General features: G+C 43.1%; 1 protein-coding gene across 1 annotated transcript in view; it reads right to left on the bottom strand.

Moving 5' to 3' along the window:
- MSH2 (mutS homolog 2) overlaps positions 1-16,064 on the bottom strand; it is a 530,159-nt gene that overhangs the window by 142,810 nt on the left and 371,285 nt on the right. Inside the window, exon 12 of the mRNA XM_069234037.1 lies at positions 14,907-15,152. Within this exon, the coding sequence (XP_069090138.1) occupies positions 14,907-15,152 (246 nt within the window). The remainder of the gene's footprint in view (positions 1-14,906; positions 15,153-16,064) is intronic.

Below are 16,064 nucleotides of genomic sequence, written 5' to 3'. Positions count from 1 at the left end.
CACAACTCCTTCCAAACCATACTATCAGAAAGACTCAATCCCTCTACACACAGGCCCCTTTCGTTCACTGTCCAGATGGAATACACACCACACAAGAGCTGTTAATAGTCATGTGACCTTGGACACTGGAAGAAAAGCACATTTGGTTGAGGCAAAAAAATGCCAACTTTCTAAAAGTGCCATTTTCAAAATATTAACTTAAAATTCGATTTTATCATTAAAAAAAAGATTTTAAATTAAAAACCAAAGTTTTAGGAGAACGATTTCTTTATGTGCTCCCAAACTGAACTTATCACTTAAGTGGATTAGATTAACCCTATGTTATTATTTAGAAACAGAAGCCTCTATACATTTATTACACAGAAACATATTTCAAATGACTTAAAAAAACATAGTTAATCAGAAATATTCAATAAGATCCTAGCTATCAATCCCCATGAATTCCAGATGCAATTTGTAGTTGCATACTGGATTGCAATAATCAAACATTCTCTTTGCATAGATTAAGACGCTCTCTCCTACTCAGGATCTCATGTTGTACAAGTGTAGGTTTCAGCCAATAAGTTCCTAACCTTTTATAGTACTCACAGGTGGTTAACATAAGCATCACATCTCTTCCCCCTACATTACATTTCCGAAGGTTTGAATTTTCCTTGTTCGATCTTGAGGATAGATTTCTTATGACTAGGATGCCAAATGTAAACTTAATATAAACTGTATGCAAATAGTATATCCAAATTTGGAAAATGTTTGGATCTTGAATCGTATGAAATTCTACGCTGACCTAAGTGCAGAATACTACTCACATGAGTCTCAGTTATTACGACGTGTACTAGACAAATATAAGATTACCTGAATCCTATGCTATAAAATCTAAATCTTTCTGGTAGAGACTATTTAGTTGCAGATGCCTCACATGTCGGATAATCCCCAGGCATCAGACTAGACCCGGAAACGCTATGTAGCGCTACACTGTTGATGTTCCACTCCAGAAGTGACATGCAGGGCCTATAAAGACACCACTTCCACACACTGACATCAGTTGATTTCGAGACTGTCTACGTCCTCAAACATGAAAGTCTTTCTACTCTGCAGCTAGGTAGAATCTCTACCAGAAAGAGCATTATGGAAGGTAAGTAACTAGTTCTTCTGATACAGACTTCTAGCTGTACATTCTTCACCTTTTGGATAGATACCAAAGCATCACCTATTGGAGGCAGGTCTGTGAAGGGACTCAAATCAGAAAATCCTGCAGATTCTAGCAGGCAAAGTGCCCCTCTCAGTGAACCTGGCTGTCCAGACAGTAGTGCTTCTTAAATGTGTGAAGGGAAGCTCACATAACTGCCTGACATATGTCTAATAGAGGGAATCCATGTGCTAATGTAATGGTAGCAGCTTTGGCCCTGGTAGAATGAGCACAGTTGTTCCAGAGGCTTCTCTTTAGCCAATGCGTAGCAGGCCTTAATGCAAAGCATGATCAATCGGGCTTGTAAAGAGACTTTCCTGTTTTCGCTCTTGCAAACCCCACAAAGAGCTGATCATCCAACCAGTATATGTAGAAGCTCATTGCTCTCTTGGGGTCTACACAGCTGAGTCCCTCCTCCTCATTAGAGGGGTAAGGCAGCGCATAGAACGTTGGCAGGGTGATAGTTTGTCCGATGGGGAACTGTGTAACAACTTCAGGCAGGAACCATGCCCTAGTCACCAGGGCCTGCATGTCTGGGAAGAAGGTGGTGTACGGCAGATGAAAACACAGAGCCTGAACATCACACTCAAGCCCTGCCTGGGATGATGGTGACCAGGAACACAGTCTTAATGGTAAGGAGCTGTAAAGAAAAGCTGTGGAACTGCTCAAATGTAGAGCATATCAAATAAGTGATATTGAGGTTCCATTGGGGCATCACAAAAGAGGGGGACATGTGTTGTAGCTCTTTAAAAAATTGCATCACTACAGATTACCTAAGCAAGAAGGGCTGGCCAGGCAACCATAAGAAAGCAAACAAAAGCCTTTAACTGTTACAAAAACAAGATCTTGCCAGGCAAGAGAGAAAACAAATAACAGGACGTCAGACAATTTGGTTTGGAGAAGGTAAATCTGGCATGTGCCACACCAAACCACAAGCCTGTCCTAAATACAGGCGTATACAGTTTTGTCGAGGGATGCCTGATTTACAAGATTACATAAACCACCTCTGAAAGAGGTCGAAGGTGTTCAGAAGTTGACCCTCAATTTCCTGCATAAAGCTGGAGATTCCGAAGGCCAGGTGGAGAACCCCCTTCTGCTGCTATAACAACAGATCCTCCAGGAGGGGCAACCTGATCAGATATTCAAGTCCAGGATTTCTCCATACTCAATCCAGAGTCATAAGTTTTACGACACTGAGATGTGGTTGTTGTGGTTCCCTTTATTAGATACAGCCAACAAGCCCTGGCTCAGAGGTCCTCCTCTCAACCGACACTGCCACCTAGAGATTCCAAAAGCAGTAGCCTGGTTTTCAGGAGACGGCACAATTCCAGGGACATACATTATATAGCACAACTTACTTAACCAGAATATAACACATCCCCTATCCTTATAAAAATCACAAAAACACTACTTACAACAACTAAAATTACCACTCAAAACTTTCATGACATTCCCACATTAGCATCATATCTAACTATGCCTTTTAAAATCTCTACACTCATGTGCTAATAGCACCCATAGTGACTTAATTACCTTGTTTTTTCTTTTACCTGCATATTGGACCCTCTTTTCTTAACCTCGTTATCTGTTTATCCTTTAGTCTACCCCCATCAACCTGCGTCCCATTTATTGCCATTTTCTTCAACCTCACTTCCTTCTCTACTTCACCTATCACCCTTCTCACATTCCACCAATTGCTTATTGGTCCTGACAGTTTAGACTCACTCTTTCTGACAATGTTTCCTGAACTCACTCTCTTCCACATGCCTTTCTCATACCTCCCATGTTTCCTATTGTGCCTAGACTCGTACCGTTTTTGATACTTTATCACTATTCCACTTATAGGTTTGTAGCTTATGTTATGATCCACCGCTCTAGGAACCCACGCTCGTACCGCTACAGTGCATGGTACTCTACCCCTCAACAGCAAGACTGGTGTTTCTCCAGTCACACCATGCGGAGTTGTTCTATAACTTCATATTATATCTTTGACTTGGTTCTTCCAAGAAGCATTACTGAACCTGGCTAACTGAATACTTTCCCCTAACATGCGGTTAAAGCGTTCAACCATTCCATTACCCCTTGGATGATATTCCCCATTTCCTGAGGAAATTTCTAAACTCAACTGACATGAACTGCGGAACATTGACTGCCAAAATTTGCCCGGGACAACCTTCCCTTCTAAAAACATCGTCACAGAATGATATTACATTAACTGCTTTCACTTCCCTCGAAAATGCTACTTCTGGCCACTTAGAGTAATAATCCATCATGAAAGTGGCAAACCTCTCCGACCAACCCAAACAATCAAATGGACCACATATATCAACTGCCAGTCTTCCCCATGCCTTCTTTGGAAATGCCAATGGTTTAACAGATGATTCTTGCAGTATGTGTGATTTATCACTACAGGTGCATGCTACACATTCCCTTATATACCTTTCTACATATCTATTCATCCCTGGCCACCAACAATTCTCAAGCATCTTCCTTTTTATAGCAAACATGCCCCCATGACCTGCATGCAGTAAATGTAATCTTTCTCTTAAACTAACTGGCACTACCAAATTATCACCTATTCTCAAAACCCCATCCTCACCTGACAATTCTACCCATACATTTTTTTAAATTTCTAACTCAGCATCTATATTCAATTTCCTTACTTCAGGTAATGCCTTTATTAATTTTCCTAACACCTGATCCAATTCCACAGCAACTTTTCATTCTTCTTTATCTATAGCTCCACACGTCAGATATCTCAGCAACCATCCACTCATCATCAAAACACCTCCCCATCATCTAATGGTAGTCTTACATACAATCTACATTGTAAAATGGTACATATTTAATTTTAAAGTTATATTCCTGGAGTCTAAATAACCAGCTGGCAATCCAGGGCGTGGCCTTGCAAGCTCAATTAGTGGTGAAAATATCAATCAACGGTTTGTGATCTGTTTGAAGTTATAATTCCATTCTCGACACAAATACACAAACATTTTGCACCCCCCACCAGCATGCCAATGCCTCCTTTTCAATCGTGGAATAAGTCTTTTCAGCTCCTCTTAATGTCCGTGAAGCAAAAGCCACCACTCTTTTTTACCTTCATGGTGTTGCAATAATGCCGCTCCCAAACCATAGTTACTTGCATCTGCCACTATTATGGTTTTGTCATCCGGATCATAAGGTTTCAGTGGTATTGCCTTAATAATAGCTTGTTTAACCAAGTCAAATGCCCCCTGACAATTCTCTGACCACTCAAATTTGTTACCTTTTTTTTATTCATTCTCTCAGAACATGTACTTTGTCTGCAAAATGATCTACAAACTTTGTATAATACTTGCTAAACTTAGAAATTATCTTAGTTACTTCTTATTTTGTGGAGAAGGAGCTTTTTCTATTGCATCCATTAGTTTGAATTTTGATTTTATTCCATCATGGTTTAACGTGTGCCCTAAATACTCTACTTCCCTTACACAAAAGTTGCATTTGTTCCTACCGACAGCCAATCCTGCTTTTTTCCAACACTCCATTTAACATCTCATCATGTATTTGCTTGCTTTCTTCCCATACTAATACATCATCCTGAAACACTAATGTATTCGTCATATCTCTCAACATTCTTTGCATCATCCTCTGAAAAACAGCAGCTGCTGAAACAAGTCCAAATGGCATTCTTACAAATTGAAATGCACCTTCAGTTGTAATGAGAGTTGTGAGTCCTTTAACAATTGTATCTGATGATAAGCATTTGATAGATCTAACGTGGTGAAAAAATGTCCTCCTCTCAAACTAGCAAGCATCTCATTAACCCGTGGTAGAGGATGCCTGTCAATTACTAGGTTTTCATTCAGATCTCTCAAATTTATGCACATCTGGATCTTCCCATCAGGTTTCTTCACTATCACTATAGGACTTAACCAATCAGTTACCTCGATGGGTTCAATTACCCCTTCCTTGCACAGTCTTGTTAATTCTTCCTTTAATTTCTCCCTTAGTGCCAATGGCCCATTCTGTGCCTTGTGCACCTTTGGTGTAATATTCTCCTTTAAAACAATACAATGTTCAAAATCTTTGAGACAGCCTAATTTCCCACTGAATAACGTCGGAACTCTTGTGACCCATTCATCTTCACTTTTTGGCTTTGTCAATAATACCTGTTTGGGGTGCCTAGGGTTTAACACCATCCCCAATGCCTGTTGTTCTTTCCATCCAAGTAGTGACTTCCTTTGTTGTACCACATATATTTTCCTACAAGTTTTCATGTTTTTAAAATTAATAATCTGCTTGGAAATATTCCAATATAGGAAGTTTTCCTCCACAATAGCCTTCAGGTTCTACATCTGTTTGTTTAAGTGTACTGTTCTTTAAACCTTGTCATACTTCTTTGTCTATCAAAGTAAAAGGTGAACATGAGTCTGCCCACATTTGTAGCTGTTTCCCCTTTATCTCAATTACACATTTCAGTGGATTATATTCATCACTTTTCTTTTGTTGAGTGCACACTATTGTCCTTTCTCCTTCGACTACTAGAACTTCCAGCTCGCCTTCCTCACTTGTACTTATATCCCTTGTCTTCCCATCTGTTTCATAGTCTTCCACTGTATTCACTGACTTCTTGAATCCACTTCCATTTGACATCCTGCAAACCCTTGAAAAATCTCCTATTTTCCGACATTTAAAACATTTGCTATTAATAGGTGAACAATTCCTTGCTTCAGCTAAATGTTTATTATTACCACACCTGAAGCATTCCTTCTTTCCATTTTCTTCTCCTCTTACTTTTCTTCTAATTCGTTCCTTTAACTTATTTGCACTTTTCCTGCTGAATCTTACATCATTTACTATGTCACGTTCCTTATTTCCAGATTATATGCCATTCAACTGCTTGACATACTGAGACGTGTTCTCCATATGTTTGGCTACATCAATGATCTTATCCACTGTGGGATTTCTTAAACTTAGCTACTTTTCTTGTATTTTTGTATCTTTCAATTTGTTAATAAAAACTGATATCTAATTATTTCATCGAGATCTTTAAATTTGCACGTTATGGCCCATCATTTTAAAGTAGCAATATATTGGTCAATTGTCTCTACTTGTTTCTGTGAGCATAAAAAAAATCTGTGGGGGTCATTCCGACCTCGGCGGTCTTCTCTTCAGACCGCCGAGGGAGACAGAATACCGCCATTGCCGGCGGTATTCATGCCTCCCTATTCCGACATTTCCGCTGGGCCAGCGGAAATGTCACATCAACATTGCCGCCGGCTCGTAATAGAGCCGGCGGCAATGTTGATGTGCAGCGGGTGCAGTAGCACCCGTCGCGCATTTCACTGCCCAAAATTCGGGCAGTGACATGCGCGATGGGGCTATGCCTGGGGGCCCCTGCACTGCCCATGCCAAGTGCATGGGCAGTGCAGAGGCCCCCAGGGGCACCCCCAGTCCCCTTACCGCCAGCCTTTCAATGGCGGTGTTTACCGCCACGGACAGGCTGGCGGTCGAGGACTCATAATCCCCAGGGCAGCGGTGCTTGCACCGCTGCCCTGGGGATTATGCCCGACAGGCGGAAGCCTGGCGGGAAAGTGGAGGGGCCGGCGGTCTAACCGTGGATTTTCCACCACGGTCAGAATTGCTGGCGGAACACCGCCAGCCTGTTGGCGGTGTTACCGCCAACATACCGCCGGCCGCCAGGGTCGGAATGACCCCCTATGTCTCTCTACTACAATGTTGATCTTTTTCCCCATAGATTTCCTACAGCGCTTTCATAGCATATTCATATACTTCCACTTCTTCTTGATCTAAATCTCCACCCCTTCACTCACACTCTGTGTTGGTAGTGTTTTCAATACCTCCCTTCCTTCCACACCAAGACAATGTTTGAGAACAGCTAATTTTCTTTTTTCTACAAATGTTTCCCCTCCTATGGCATTCAAATATGTTTCAAAAGATTCCTTCCAATCTTCCCATACCATACACAGCTTCCGAGGATCCTGTAAGAAAGTTGGAGAAGGTGGTGTCATTTGTGAAGCCATTTTCTCTCTTTCTCCTCTTTTTGTTTTTTAAATATATATAGTAGATTTTTAGTGTTTATTTTTTCCTCTATTATATATTGCACTGTGTATCCATTTTTTTTACTATATCTTTTACATCTATTTAGCTGTGCATATCAGCGTATTTGATATACTCCAACAACTGTGTACCTTAAATCTCCTCGTTCTGCGCTTTATAACATCATACCAAGCTATGCGCAGCAGCGAGTAACCTCTTACTGTGTGCCTCACTTCCATAGCTGTGCGCATCAGCATTCAGGTTTTCCTGTTGCTAGGAGACGCTGATTATGCACTCCGCACATCACCAGGCAAGCACTTCACCAGCTCTGCCTCTGCCTCCACCTCAACCGAACCCACGCGTGCAGCTCCCCACATGCCGTTTTTCAAATAAAATCATTTGAGTTACTTTCAATTTTAAACAATGTCTACTGCTGCGCCGCATATTTACCCAATAAAAGTTGGTACGATTTTCATGCTGCTTCGGTTTCTCCCTTTCCTAAGTCGCCGACACATTCAACCAGGGGTCAAATCAGTCACTTGCCTCGCTCTTTACTTTTCCTTCATTCTGTTGTACATTTCCTTTTCCCGCTTGCTGCCATTTTTTTGACACTGAGAAGTGGTTCCTGCGGTTCGCTTTATTAGATACAGCCAACAAACCCTGGCCGAGCCGTCCTCCTCTCAAACGACACTGCCACCTAGAATCGCCTTGATTTCGGAAGCAGTAGCCCGGTTGCCAGGAGACGGCACAATTCCAGGGATATACATTATACAGCACAACTAACTTAATCAGAATTTAACAATAAGGATGATTTGGGCTGTCTGGTCCAATTCCTTGGTAACTTGGGACAGGAGAGGTATTGGTGGAAAGACATACAGGAGTCCTGAGTTTGACTCAAGACAGAACGTGTTTCCGAGAGGGACAAGCCTTGGAAATTCCAGCGCACAGAAGTGCTGACTTTGCATGGTCTGTGCTGTGCCGACCAAACTGAGCCAAGGTTCTCGTCATTTGCGGAAGAGATCTTGCTCATCCTTCAGGTGTAACTGCCACATGTGGTGCGCTAGGTGCTGACGGATGAGCATGTCTGCCCTGGCGTTCAATGATCCTGCCAGGTGATTCATCAAAAGGAGGATTTCATGGCTTTCCAGCCATTTCCAGTGGTGCAAGGCTTCCTGGCACAGGGTCTGTGGCCACACCAGGCCTATTTATTGCAGTACCCATTTGAGGCGATGTTGTCTCTGATCACCAGTACCAGACTTCCATTGATTGTCATCAGGAAGGCTTTCAGCACCAAGCAGATGGCCCTCACATTCAGTATGCTAATATGGCGCTGGGACGCCGATAGAGACCAGAGGCCTCTGGTTCCCATCACTCCTAGGTGTCTGCCACGGCCCAGAGGTGATGCAATGGTCACGACAGTCAGTTTCAGGGAAGGAAGGGTGAGAGATCTACTGCTGACCCAATCGCAGTCCATTAACAACCACTGCAGATCTTTTGCATTCTCCTCCAAAATCAGAAATTGGTGGTGAGTTTTCCTTGATGTTGGACTTCTGCTCCTACTACAGAGATCACATACGCCGCTTGACACGCTTGTCCAGCAGGATGCAGAAGGTCAACAATTCCAGCAGCCTCAGTCAGCCTCACTGACATCTAGGACAGTGGTTAAAAGATCAGGGTCATTGACTGAATGTCCTAGACTCTTTCGCGGACCAAAAGCACACAACCAAACCATGTCCAGAAATGCTCCAAAGAAGGGGAGTGTCTGAGGAGGAGTCAGGTCTGACTTTGCTACGATTATAGTGAACCCCAAGGATGACATAAGGTTCGCCATAGTCTGGAGGTGGCTGACAACTGCCTGGGACAAACCTGCCTTCAATAGCTAGTTGTCTAAGTAGGGAAAGTCTGACTCCCCTGTCCCCCCTACCATCATTTTAGTGAACACCTGAGGGGTGCTGGTAAGACCAAAGGGGAGCACAACAAACTGGAAATGCTCTTCTCCCACCACAAACTGCACTTAGTGATGATGGGCTGGCAGGATAGTAATATCGGAATAGGTGCCCTGCAGGTCCAATGCTACCATCCAGTCTCCAGGTTCGAGAGCAGCCAAGACATGGTGTTGCGTAAACTACGAAAGTACAAGGTTTGCTTTCCCACCCACAGGTAACACAGGTGAACTCGATTCAATGCACCAACGATGAATGTGAAAGACAGGTTATTACAGCCTCGCAGAACCTCACCCAACAGACAGCTGAAGTTTAGTTACTGCTTTTGAATTACTAACAATCCCTCTAACGGGATCAGGGGCACTGTGGGAAAAGAAACAAACATCTCAACAGGGCAAACCTATTTCTCAGCACATTTATAATAACTAAACAGGATATAACAAAAACAGCAGGAAAGTACACTGTGAGCAATAAGAATAAAATTAGCATTTACAACGAGGTTAAAATGTCATCTAAAACCTAATACCCTAAAATCTTCTATGTGGTACACTATGAGAGCATAGAGAGTAGAACAACTTGCAATCTAGTTTCTTGGGGAGAAGCAATGCACTGCATACCTTGACGACAGCAGGAGACTTTAGTCGATTTCAGACCAGCTTCAATTCAGCACTGGAGAGAATAGAGGTCACCTCTTCGAGCAGCCAGGTTGGTATCAGCATTCATGTGCCGAGGCCTGGCGTGGATTTAAGCATCTGGGGTCTGCGTAGGAGCACGAGCCGGCACCAAGAAGGGTCAGAGAGACCAGATAGCACAGAGGGCAAACTCGCCAGTGGGATCCCAGGTGGAAGGCCTCTCAGCTCTTTGAGGCCCAAAGACGCAACAGAGGGAGTATGGCAGGGATCCGAAGAGCCAGAGCATAGCTGCACGGATCTCTACGATATCGCGCAGCGTGGCTGAAGGCCCTGGAAACCAGCTGTGGAATCAGCTCCGAAGTTGGTCACGTTTGAAAGCATGCATAAGACGGGCGGCGCCACCCAAGCAATTACTAAGGGGAATGAGGGTGATGAAAAGGAGAAGAACTCTTGTACTTTCCTGAGGACTTGGAACATGGCGAAGACCTGCCTCTGTTGTGGCTCCATCAACTACGGGATGCTTTGTACTGATGATGACCTTGCATATAGCTTATCACAAATCTTTACCTGTTGTTTTGTATCTCTCCTATTGTCAAACTGATTTAAACCAGGAGCATAAGTAGTTGCGGATAGGTCTGATGAGGCACCCACTCTTGTAATGACATCCAGACAGCCGAATGACATCATTGGGCATCATTTTCAGCTCTGTTGATTTTCGTGCAAGTATTATAAAAAAAAAAAAAAAAAAAAAAAAATCTTAGTTACCATACTCTGAGTACATATAAATGCAAAAGGTTTTGTGCCTTAACAGCCTGGATGGCATCAAGAGGGATCATGCACTTCCATATACAGATGGTTACGTATTCCTTTTATCCTCCACTTCAAGAGAGGCACTACTGGACTACCAGGCACACATCCGTCTTAGGGAGAACATGGGCTCAAGCTACAAATAATGCCTTCAAAGTCTTCTCTGCTTTTTTCCTCCCATTCTCATTTCATGATCCACTCCAGTTGAACACTTTACCGCTGGCTGTCAACTCTTATTTCTACAATAGCACCACTAAAACAAGCACTGGCAAAGCCAATAGGTTTTGCCTATGTGAGCTTAATTGGTTTTGCTAATTTCTTTTTGCTATGTTGCAAATGGCAGAAAGTAATGAAAAAAAGCTGTATGACACAGCCAGCATAGTCCACATTATACTGTGTTTTTTCAGTTATGCTGCACGCTGCTGTATAATATGGCTAAAAACATTGACAAAGCCAACATATCTCATATAGGCAAGACCTTTGGCTTTGCCAATGCGTGGTATGGAATGCCATATGGTAAGTTATAAGTATTTATATAGTGTTTACAACAGCTGAAGTGCTAATGTTATAGAATGGAGAATGCCCTTGCCAAGGTGTTACTGTGCCCAAATTCAGAAGCATTTTAGGACCATAGAAAAACGGTGAAAATATGCCATATAGATGCGCTGAATGTACCGGAAGTCGTAGGTAAACGGAAAAGTCCAATAGGTTACAGTTTTTATTACATTAATGCTTTACGCTATGTGTTACTTTCAATACAATGGTTACAGAAGAATCAAAAAAGCACTCCTGACTGCTTGGGTAGCAATAAAATAAGCAATAATCAGTGTTCGGTGGCTCTCCTAGAGAAGGGATTCCCAACCTTTTGACCTCTGTGGACCCCCACCTTATCATTTCTAGAACCCGGCGACACCCCCGCTGAGTCATTGCTGAAAGCTAGGGACCTAATATGTTAATATTAATTTTCTAAGCAGTTGCGGACCCCCTGAGGAGGTTTAACGGACCCCAGGTTGGGAACCACCTGTGGTCCTAGAGCTTTTGGCCCCTCTGCCACTGCACCATTCAAATCGTGGCCCCTATTGCCTGCAATGTAACTGCGCTTGTGACTGCTTTTTCAGTGGTAACATATAGCAATAACAGTGCTTGCTGGGTTTCCTGGAGCTTTTGGCCCCTGTGCCGATGCACCATTCAAATTGTGGCCCCTTAGTGTCTGCGAGGTAACTGCGCTTGGGACTGCTTGTTCATTGGTAACATATAGGAATAATTGGTGCTCTGTGGGTTTCCTGGAGCTTTTGGCCCCTGTGCCACTGCACCGGCTCCACCATCCAGGTCATGGCTCTAGTGCTTGCAAAATAACTGTGCTTGGGACTGTTGTTTAGTGGCAAGATATATCAATTATTGGTGCTCAGTTGGTTTCTTGGAGCACCTGCTGCACCATCCAGATCACGTCCCTAGTGCTTGCAAGGTAAATATGCTTGGGACGGCTTGTTCTGTGGTAAGATATAGCAATAATCGGTGCTCGTGGGTTTCCTAGAGCTTTTGGCCCTGTGTCACTGCACCTGCTGCACCATCCAGATCATAGCCCTAGTGCCTTCAAGGTAACTGAGCTTGTGACCGTTTGCCCTGTGGTAACTTGTAGCAATAATCTGTGCTCAGTGGGCTTCCTGTAGCTTTTGGCCCCTGTGCCACTGCACCTTCCGCACCATCCAAAATCATGTCCCTAGTGCCTGCAAGGTAGCTGCGCTTGTGACCGCTTGCCTAGTGGCAACATATAGCAATAATCGGTGCTCTGTGGGTTTCCTACAGCTTTTGGCTCGTTCCACTGCACCATCCAAATCATGGTCCTAGTCCCTGAAAGGTAACTGCGCTTGTGACTGCTTGTCTAGAGGCAACATATTGCAATAATCGTGCACAGCGGGTTTCCCAGAGCTTTTGGCCCCTGTCCCACTGCACCAGCTGCGCCATCCAAATCACGGCCCTAGTGCCTGCAAGATAACTTGAGGAAATTGTTCATATCCAGTAATGTATGTGTTCTGAAAAAGACAGTTGCAGACAGAATATATAATTATTTCATAGTTAAACGCAAAGCTTTCATAAAAAGCGCCTTTAAACTTATCAGGCTCTCCAATCAATCTATGGCAAAGGTCACTGTTCCTTTCAGTTGAAAGAATGTAATGGTGGGCCCTTTGTTAAAAAAGATTCCTGCCGGTCCTAATGTGCTCTGATTGCTTAGCCTCATTTCCCATCTGACTTTTTCTCTGAACGTTACAGAGACTGTGTTCAAAGTCCAAATTTCACAATGCACTGACATCACTAGAGTTCTGGATCTCATACACAATAGATTATTCATACGAGGCCATGGCGCTGAAGGCTGTCCTGGTCTCTGCCCTGCACTGTCTTCAGATGAGCATGGCGATGATGCTCTCATATTGGTGGGCCTCTCTACAGCATTCCATACTATACTGTCATGCACTTATTTCCCTTGGATTCTCTAAGTGGGGAAGAAGTGAATGACAAGGGGTTGGATTGTGTTATTTTCTTAGTGGCCAACCCCCACTTCAAGGCATCTTTCAAAATTAACAGAGGTCTCAGAGCCTGCACTCCAAGTAACGTTTTATTTAACATATATGTAGCAAGTCTTGCTGCACTCTTTTGTTATCTTGGTCTTCATTTTACATCTGCATGAACAGGAATGGCTGCTACATTCACAAATCTTTAAGAACAGCCTTTCCATTATTACTAAATGGAGGCATGGCAACTCCTTACAGCTTAAATCTGAAAAAGCTAAGGTCTTCATCTATGGCAACCGCTCTAATCTCTGGTCGTGGAACTGGTGGTGCACAAAACAGAGGGCTCCTCAATATCACTGAAACTCTGCATTACCTTGGTGTTTACTTTAACCTTCAGCATTCGATTAAGACTCGTACTAACAAGATGACTGATACATTGTTTTTGTCTTCCAGGGGTCTTAAAGGTCTTAAGGAAGATTGCTCAGCTCCTTGGCATACCAGAGAACTGTCGTCTAGTGTACTAATTTCTTCATCACAGACCACTGTAATTCCTTTATCTAAGATTCTCACTGCTAAAAGTTGTACATACCTCAACTACTCACTACCTCTCTTTGGCACTAAAAACCTATAAGGGCATTTTGCCACATTTGGAATGCTCCCACTACCGGTCTGGAGTCAAATATGCCTTCTAGGTGGTTCTTTCTGCCATTTCTGTTTTCACACATGCCCATTATATTTAGGCGCAGATTTATCAGTTATGCACCTGGTAACTTTCTTCAATCTCCCTTCTCTCTTTCTTTACGATTATCGGAAAACCACCTTCATCTTGGCAACCGTCTTAAAATCTGGAGCAGCAGTCTTAATATCGGGTTCTTTACTAACTGCTTAGAATAATGTTTCCCTGCCTACCTTCAGTAGCATGAACTAGCTCTAGGACACCATGCTCTGATGCAAGAGGCTGAGTGCATTAATTAATTCATTATCATAAACATTATCAACAACCTCAGATCGCCCAGAACTTCCATGACACTACACGAGTCCTGGCCTACAGCAATACTCATTTAAGGGACGGTGCAATGTAGAGGGTCGCGTACCTGCATTATAGGCCTCCACCACAGCTCAAGGGTTGTGCAATGGAAGAGGGTTGGTTTAAGGTGGTGGAACAGAGGGAGAGAAAGAGAGGAAGGGCGAGAGGTAAAGCACATGCTTAAAGTGCAAATGCATCTGGAAAGCAAAGGGACAATGTCCAAATGTGTGTGTGTGTGTGAGGGATACCACAGGCAGATGCAAGGATAACTAAGATAATAATTAGAAGTACTATCATGTACATGTTCCTGGATGCCACCGAAAGACTCTTCCACAAATGCCCTTCCTGGAACGCAAAGATGGTAGGTCTCGAAGATGTGCAGTTTGCAGTCCTAACCCCTGCACGTCTCATGGTGGCAAAAAATACTAAAGCAAATTGCATAATCCCAATGCTTTGGTGTGCGACAGGACAGGGGTGTGGCATAGGGGAACACAGGGAAAATGCGGGGCCTGAACAGCATTTATGCTTCCATCCCAAACATCGAAATGAAAGCAAATTCCGTCTGTGAAAAGGACCTGCGTGGAGATAAACTGCATAAGCACAGTAACAACTCACATAAGAAATTAGTCCTCCACATTTGATGACTCGGACTGAGCAATTCTTTTCTGCCTGGTTTGCCGTCATTAAAACATGTTTAAAATCTGTTTAACAATACGGAGAACAAAAATACATTAAAGATGTTTGACATATGCTCACCAGTGATAATATGAAACATTTGCTTGTCTTTCTCAAAGATGGCATCATTAGGGATAAATGCTACTTCATCTTGCACTTCAATGCAAGGGTGCCTAGAAGCGGTCAGCGTGATTCTCCCCTGCCCTCTCTCCAGAATGACGGGTCGCACGTAGGGTACTGGTGCGCCATTTGACACGTGAGCAAAGCTCACAATGGCATCGAGTTGAGCTATCACATCATTCATCGTCTGCATTGGGTCCACATAACCTTTTCAGAAAAAAAAGTACAAAATAATTTTACCAAGAAGAGCACTTTCCATGCAAAAATGTGCAAACATGCAATGATGAATCAAGCTGGGGTAAAAGCACCAGTATGCAAATATAAAAAACGAATAAGTAAATTATACATATTTGCACAAGGCTAAGTTATTTACCTGTAAATTTCGCTATCTATTATGGAATCTATATTAGCATGCCTTCAATGAACATTGAGGTGACCTTTCATCAGTGACTTTTCCTCCAGCAGGAGTTTATTTATCACCATAAAAATGCAGTTTCCGATTGCGTTCATTTTCAACAAACTTTAAATATCACCACTAAGTAGGCAGACTTTGGAGATTCTCTTGCTGCATTTCTGCCAAGACTTTAAACAGTTCCTTGGTCACAGGCATAGTTCCTTTACCACTGGCATAGGTTTGCTTCCTTTAAAAAAATCTGAACTTACACCACATATACTGTATGCTTCACTGAGCACTTTAAGGGAGGGTTGCACGTGCTGGCAAAGATGGTGGAACAGTAGTTGCATTCGCTTTAAATCTACCATGAAGAAGTTCTGCACTGTACTGAAACGTCCTTCCGCAATGCCTGGGATGAGCTGCTTTCAGTCGCAGAAGAGGGCCGTCAGCCCTTTCGTGTGCTAGACTTATCTGACACCATTGATTATGGACTGCTTTTACACACCTGGGCTTGGTGTTGGGAGCTCCAGAAGTTACTCTATAACGGTTTGCCTTGTTCCTTAACAATAGAGTTCAGTGCGTAAGATCAATAATATATTTGTCCTCCCTGCCACTAGCGATATTGGGTCCCTTATATTTAACATCGTATTAACCCACTCCTTCCCCATCCACATTCTGAAGGCTTAAACTTCATTCTTCAGCAGACAGCACCCAAGCATCCATGT

The sequence above is a fragment of the Pleurodeles waltl genome, chromosome 5 (assembly GCF_031143425.1).
Source record: "Pleurodeles waltl isolate 20211129_DDA chromosome 5, aPleWal1.hap1.20221129, whole genome shotgun sequence".
Taxonomy (NCBI): domain Eukaryota; kingdom Metazoa; phylum Chordata; class Amphibia; order Caudata; family Salamandridae; genus Pleurodeles; species Pleurodeles waltl.
Note: the sequence above shows the minus strand (reverse complement) of the source record. Positions and strands in the feature narration are given on the sequence as shown.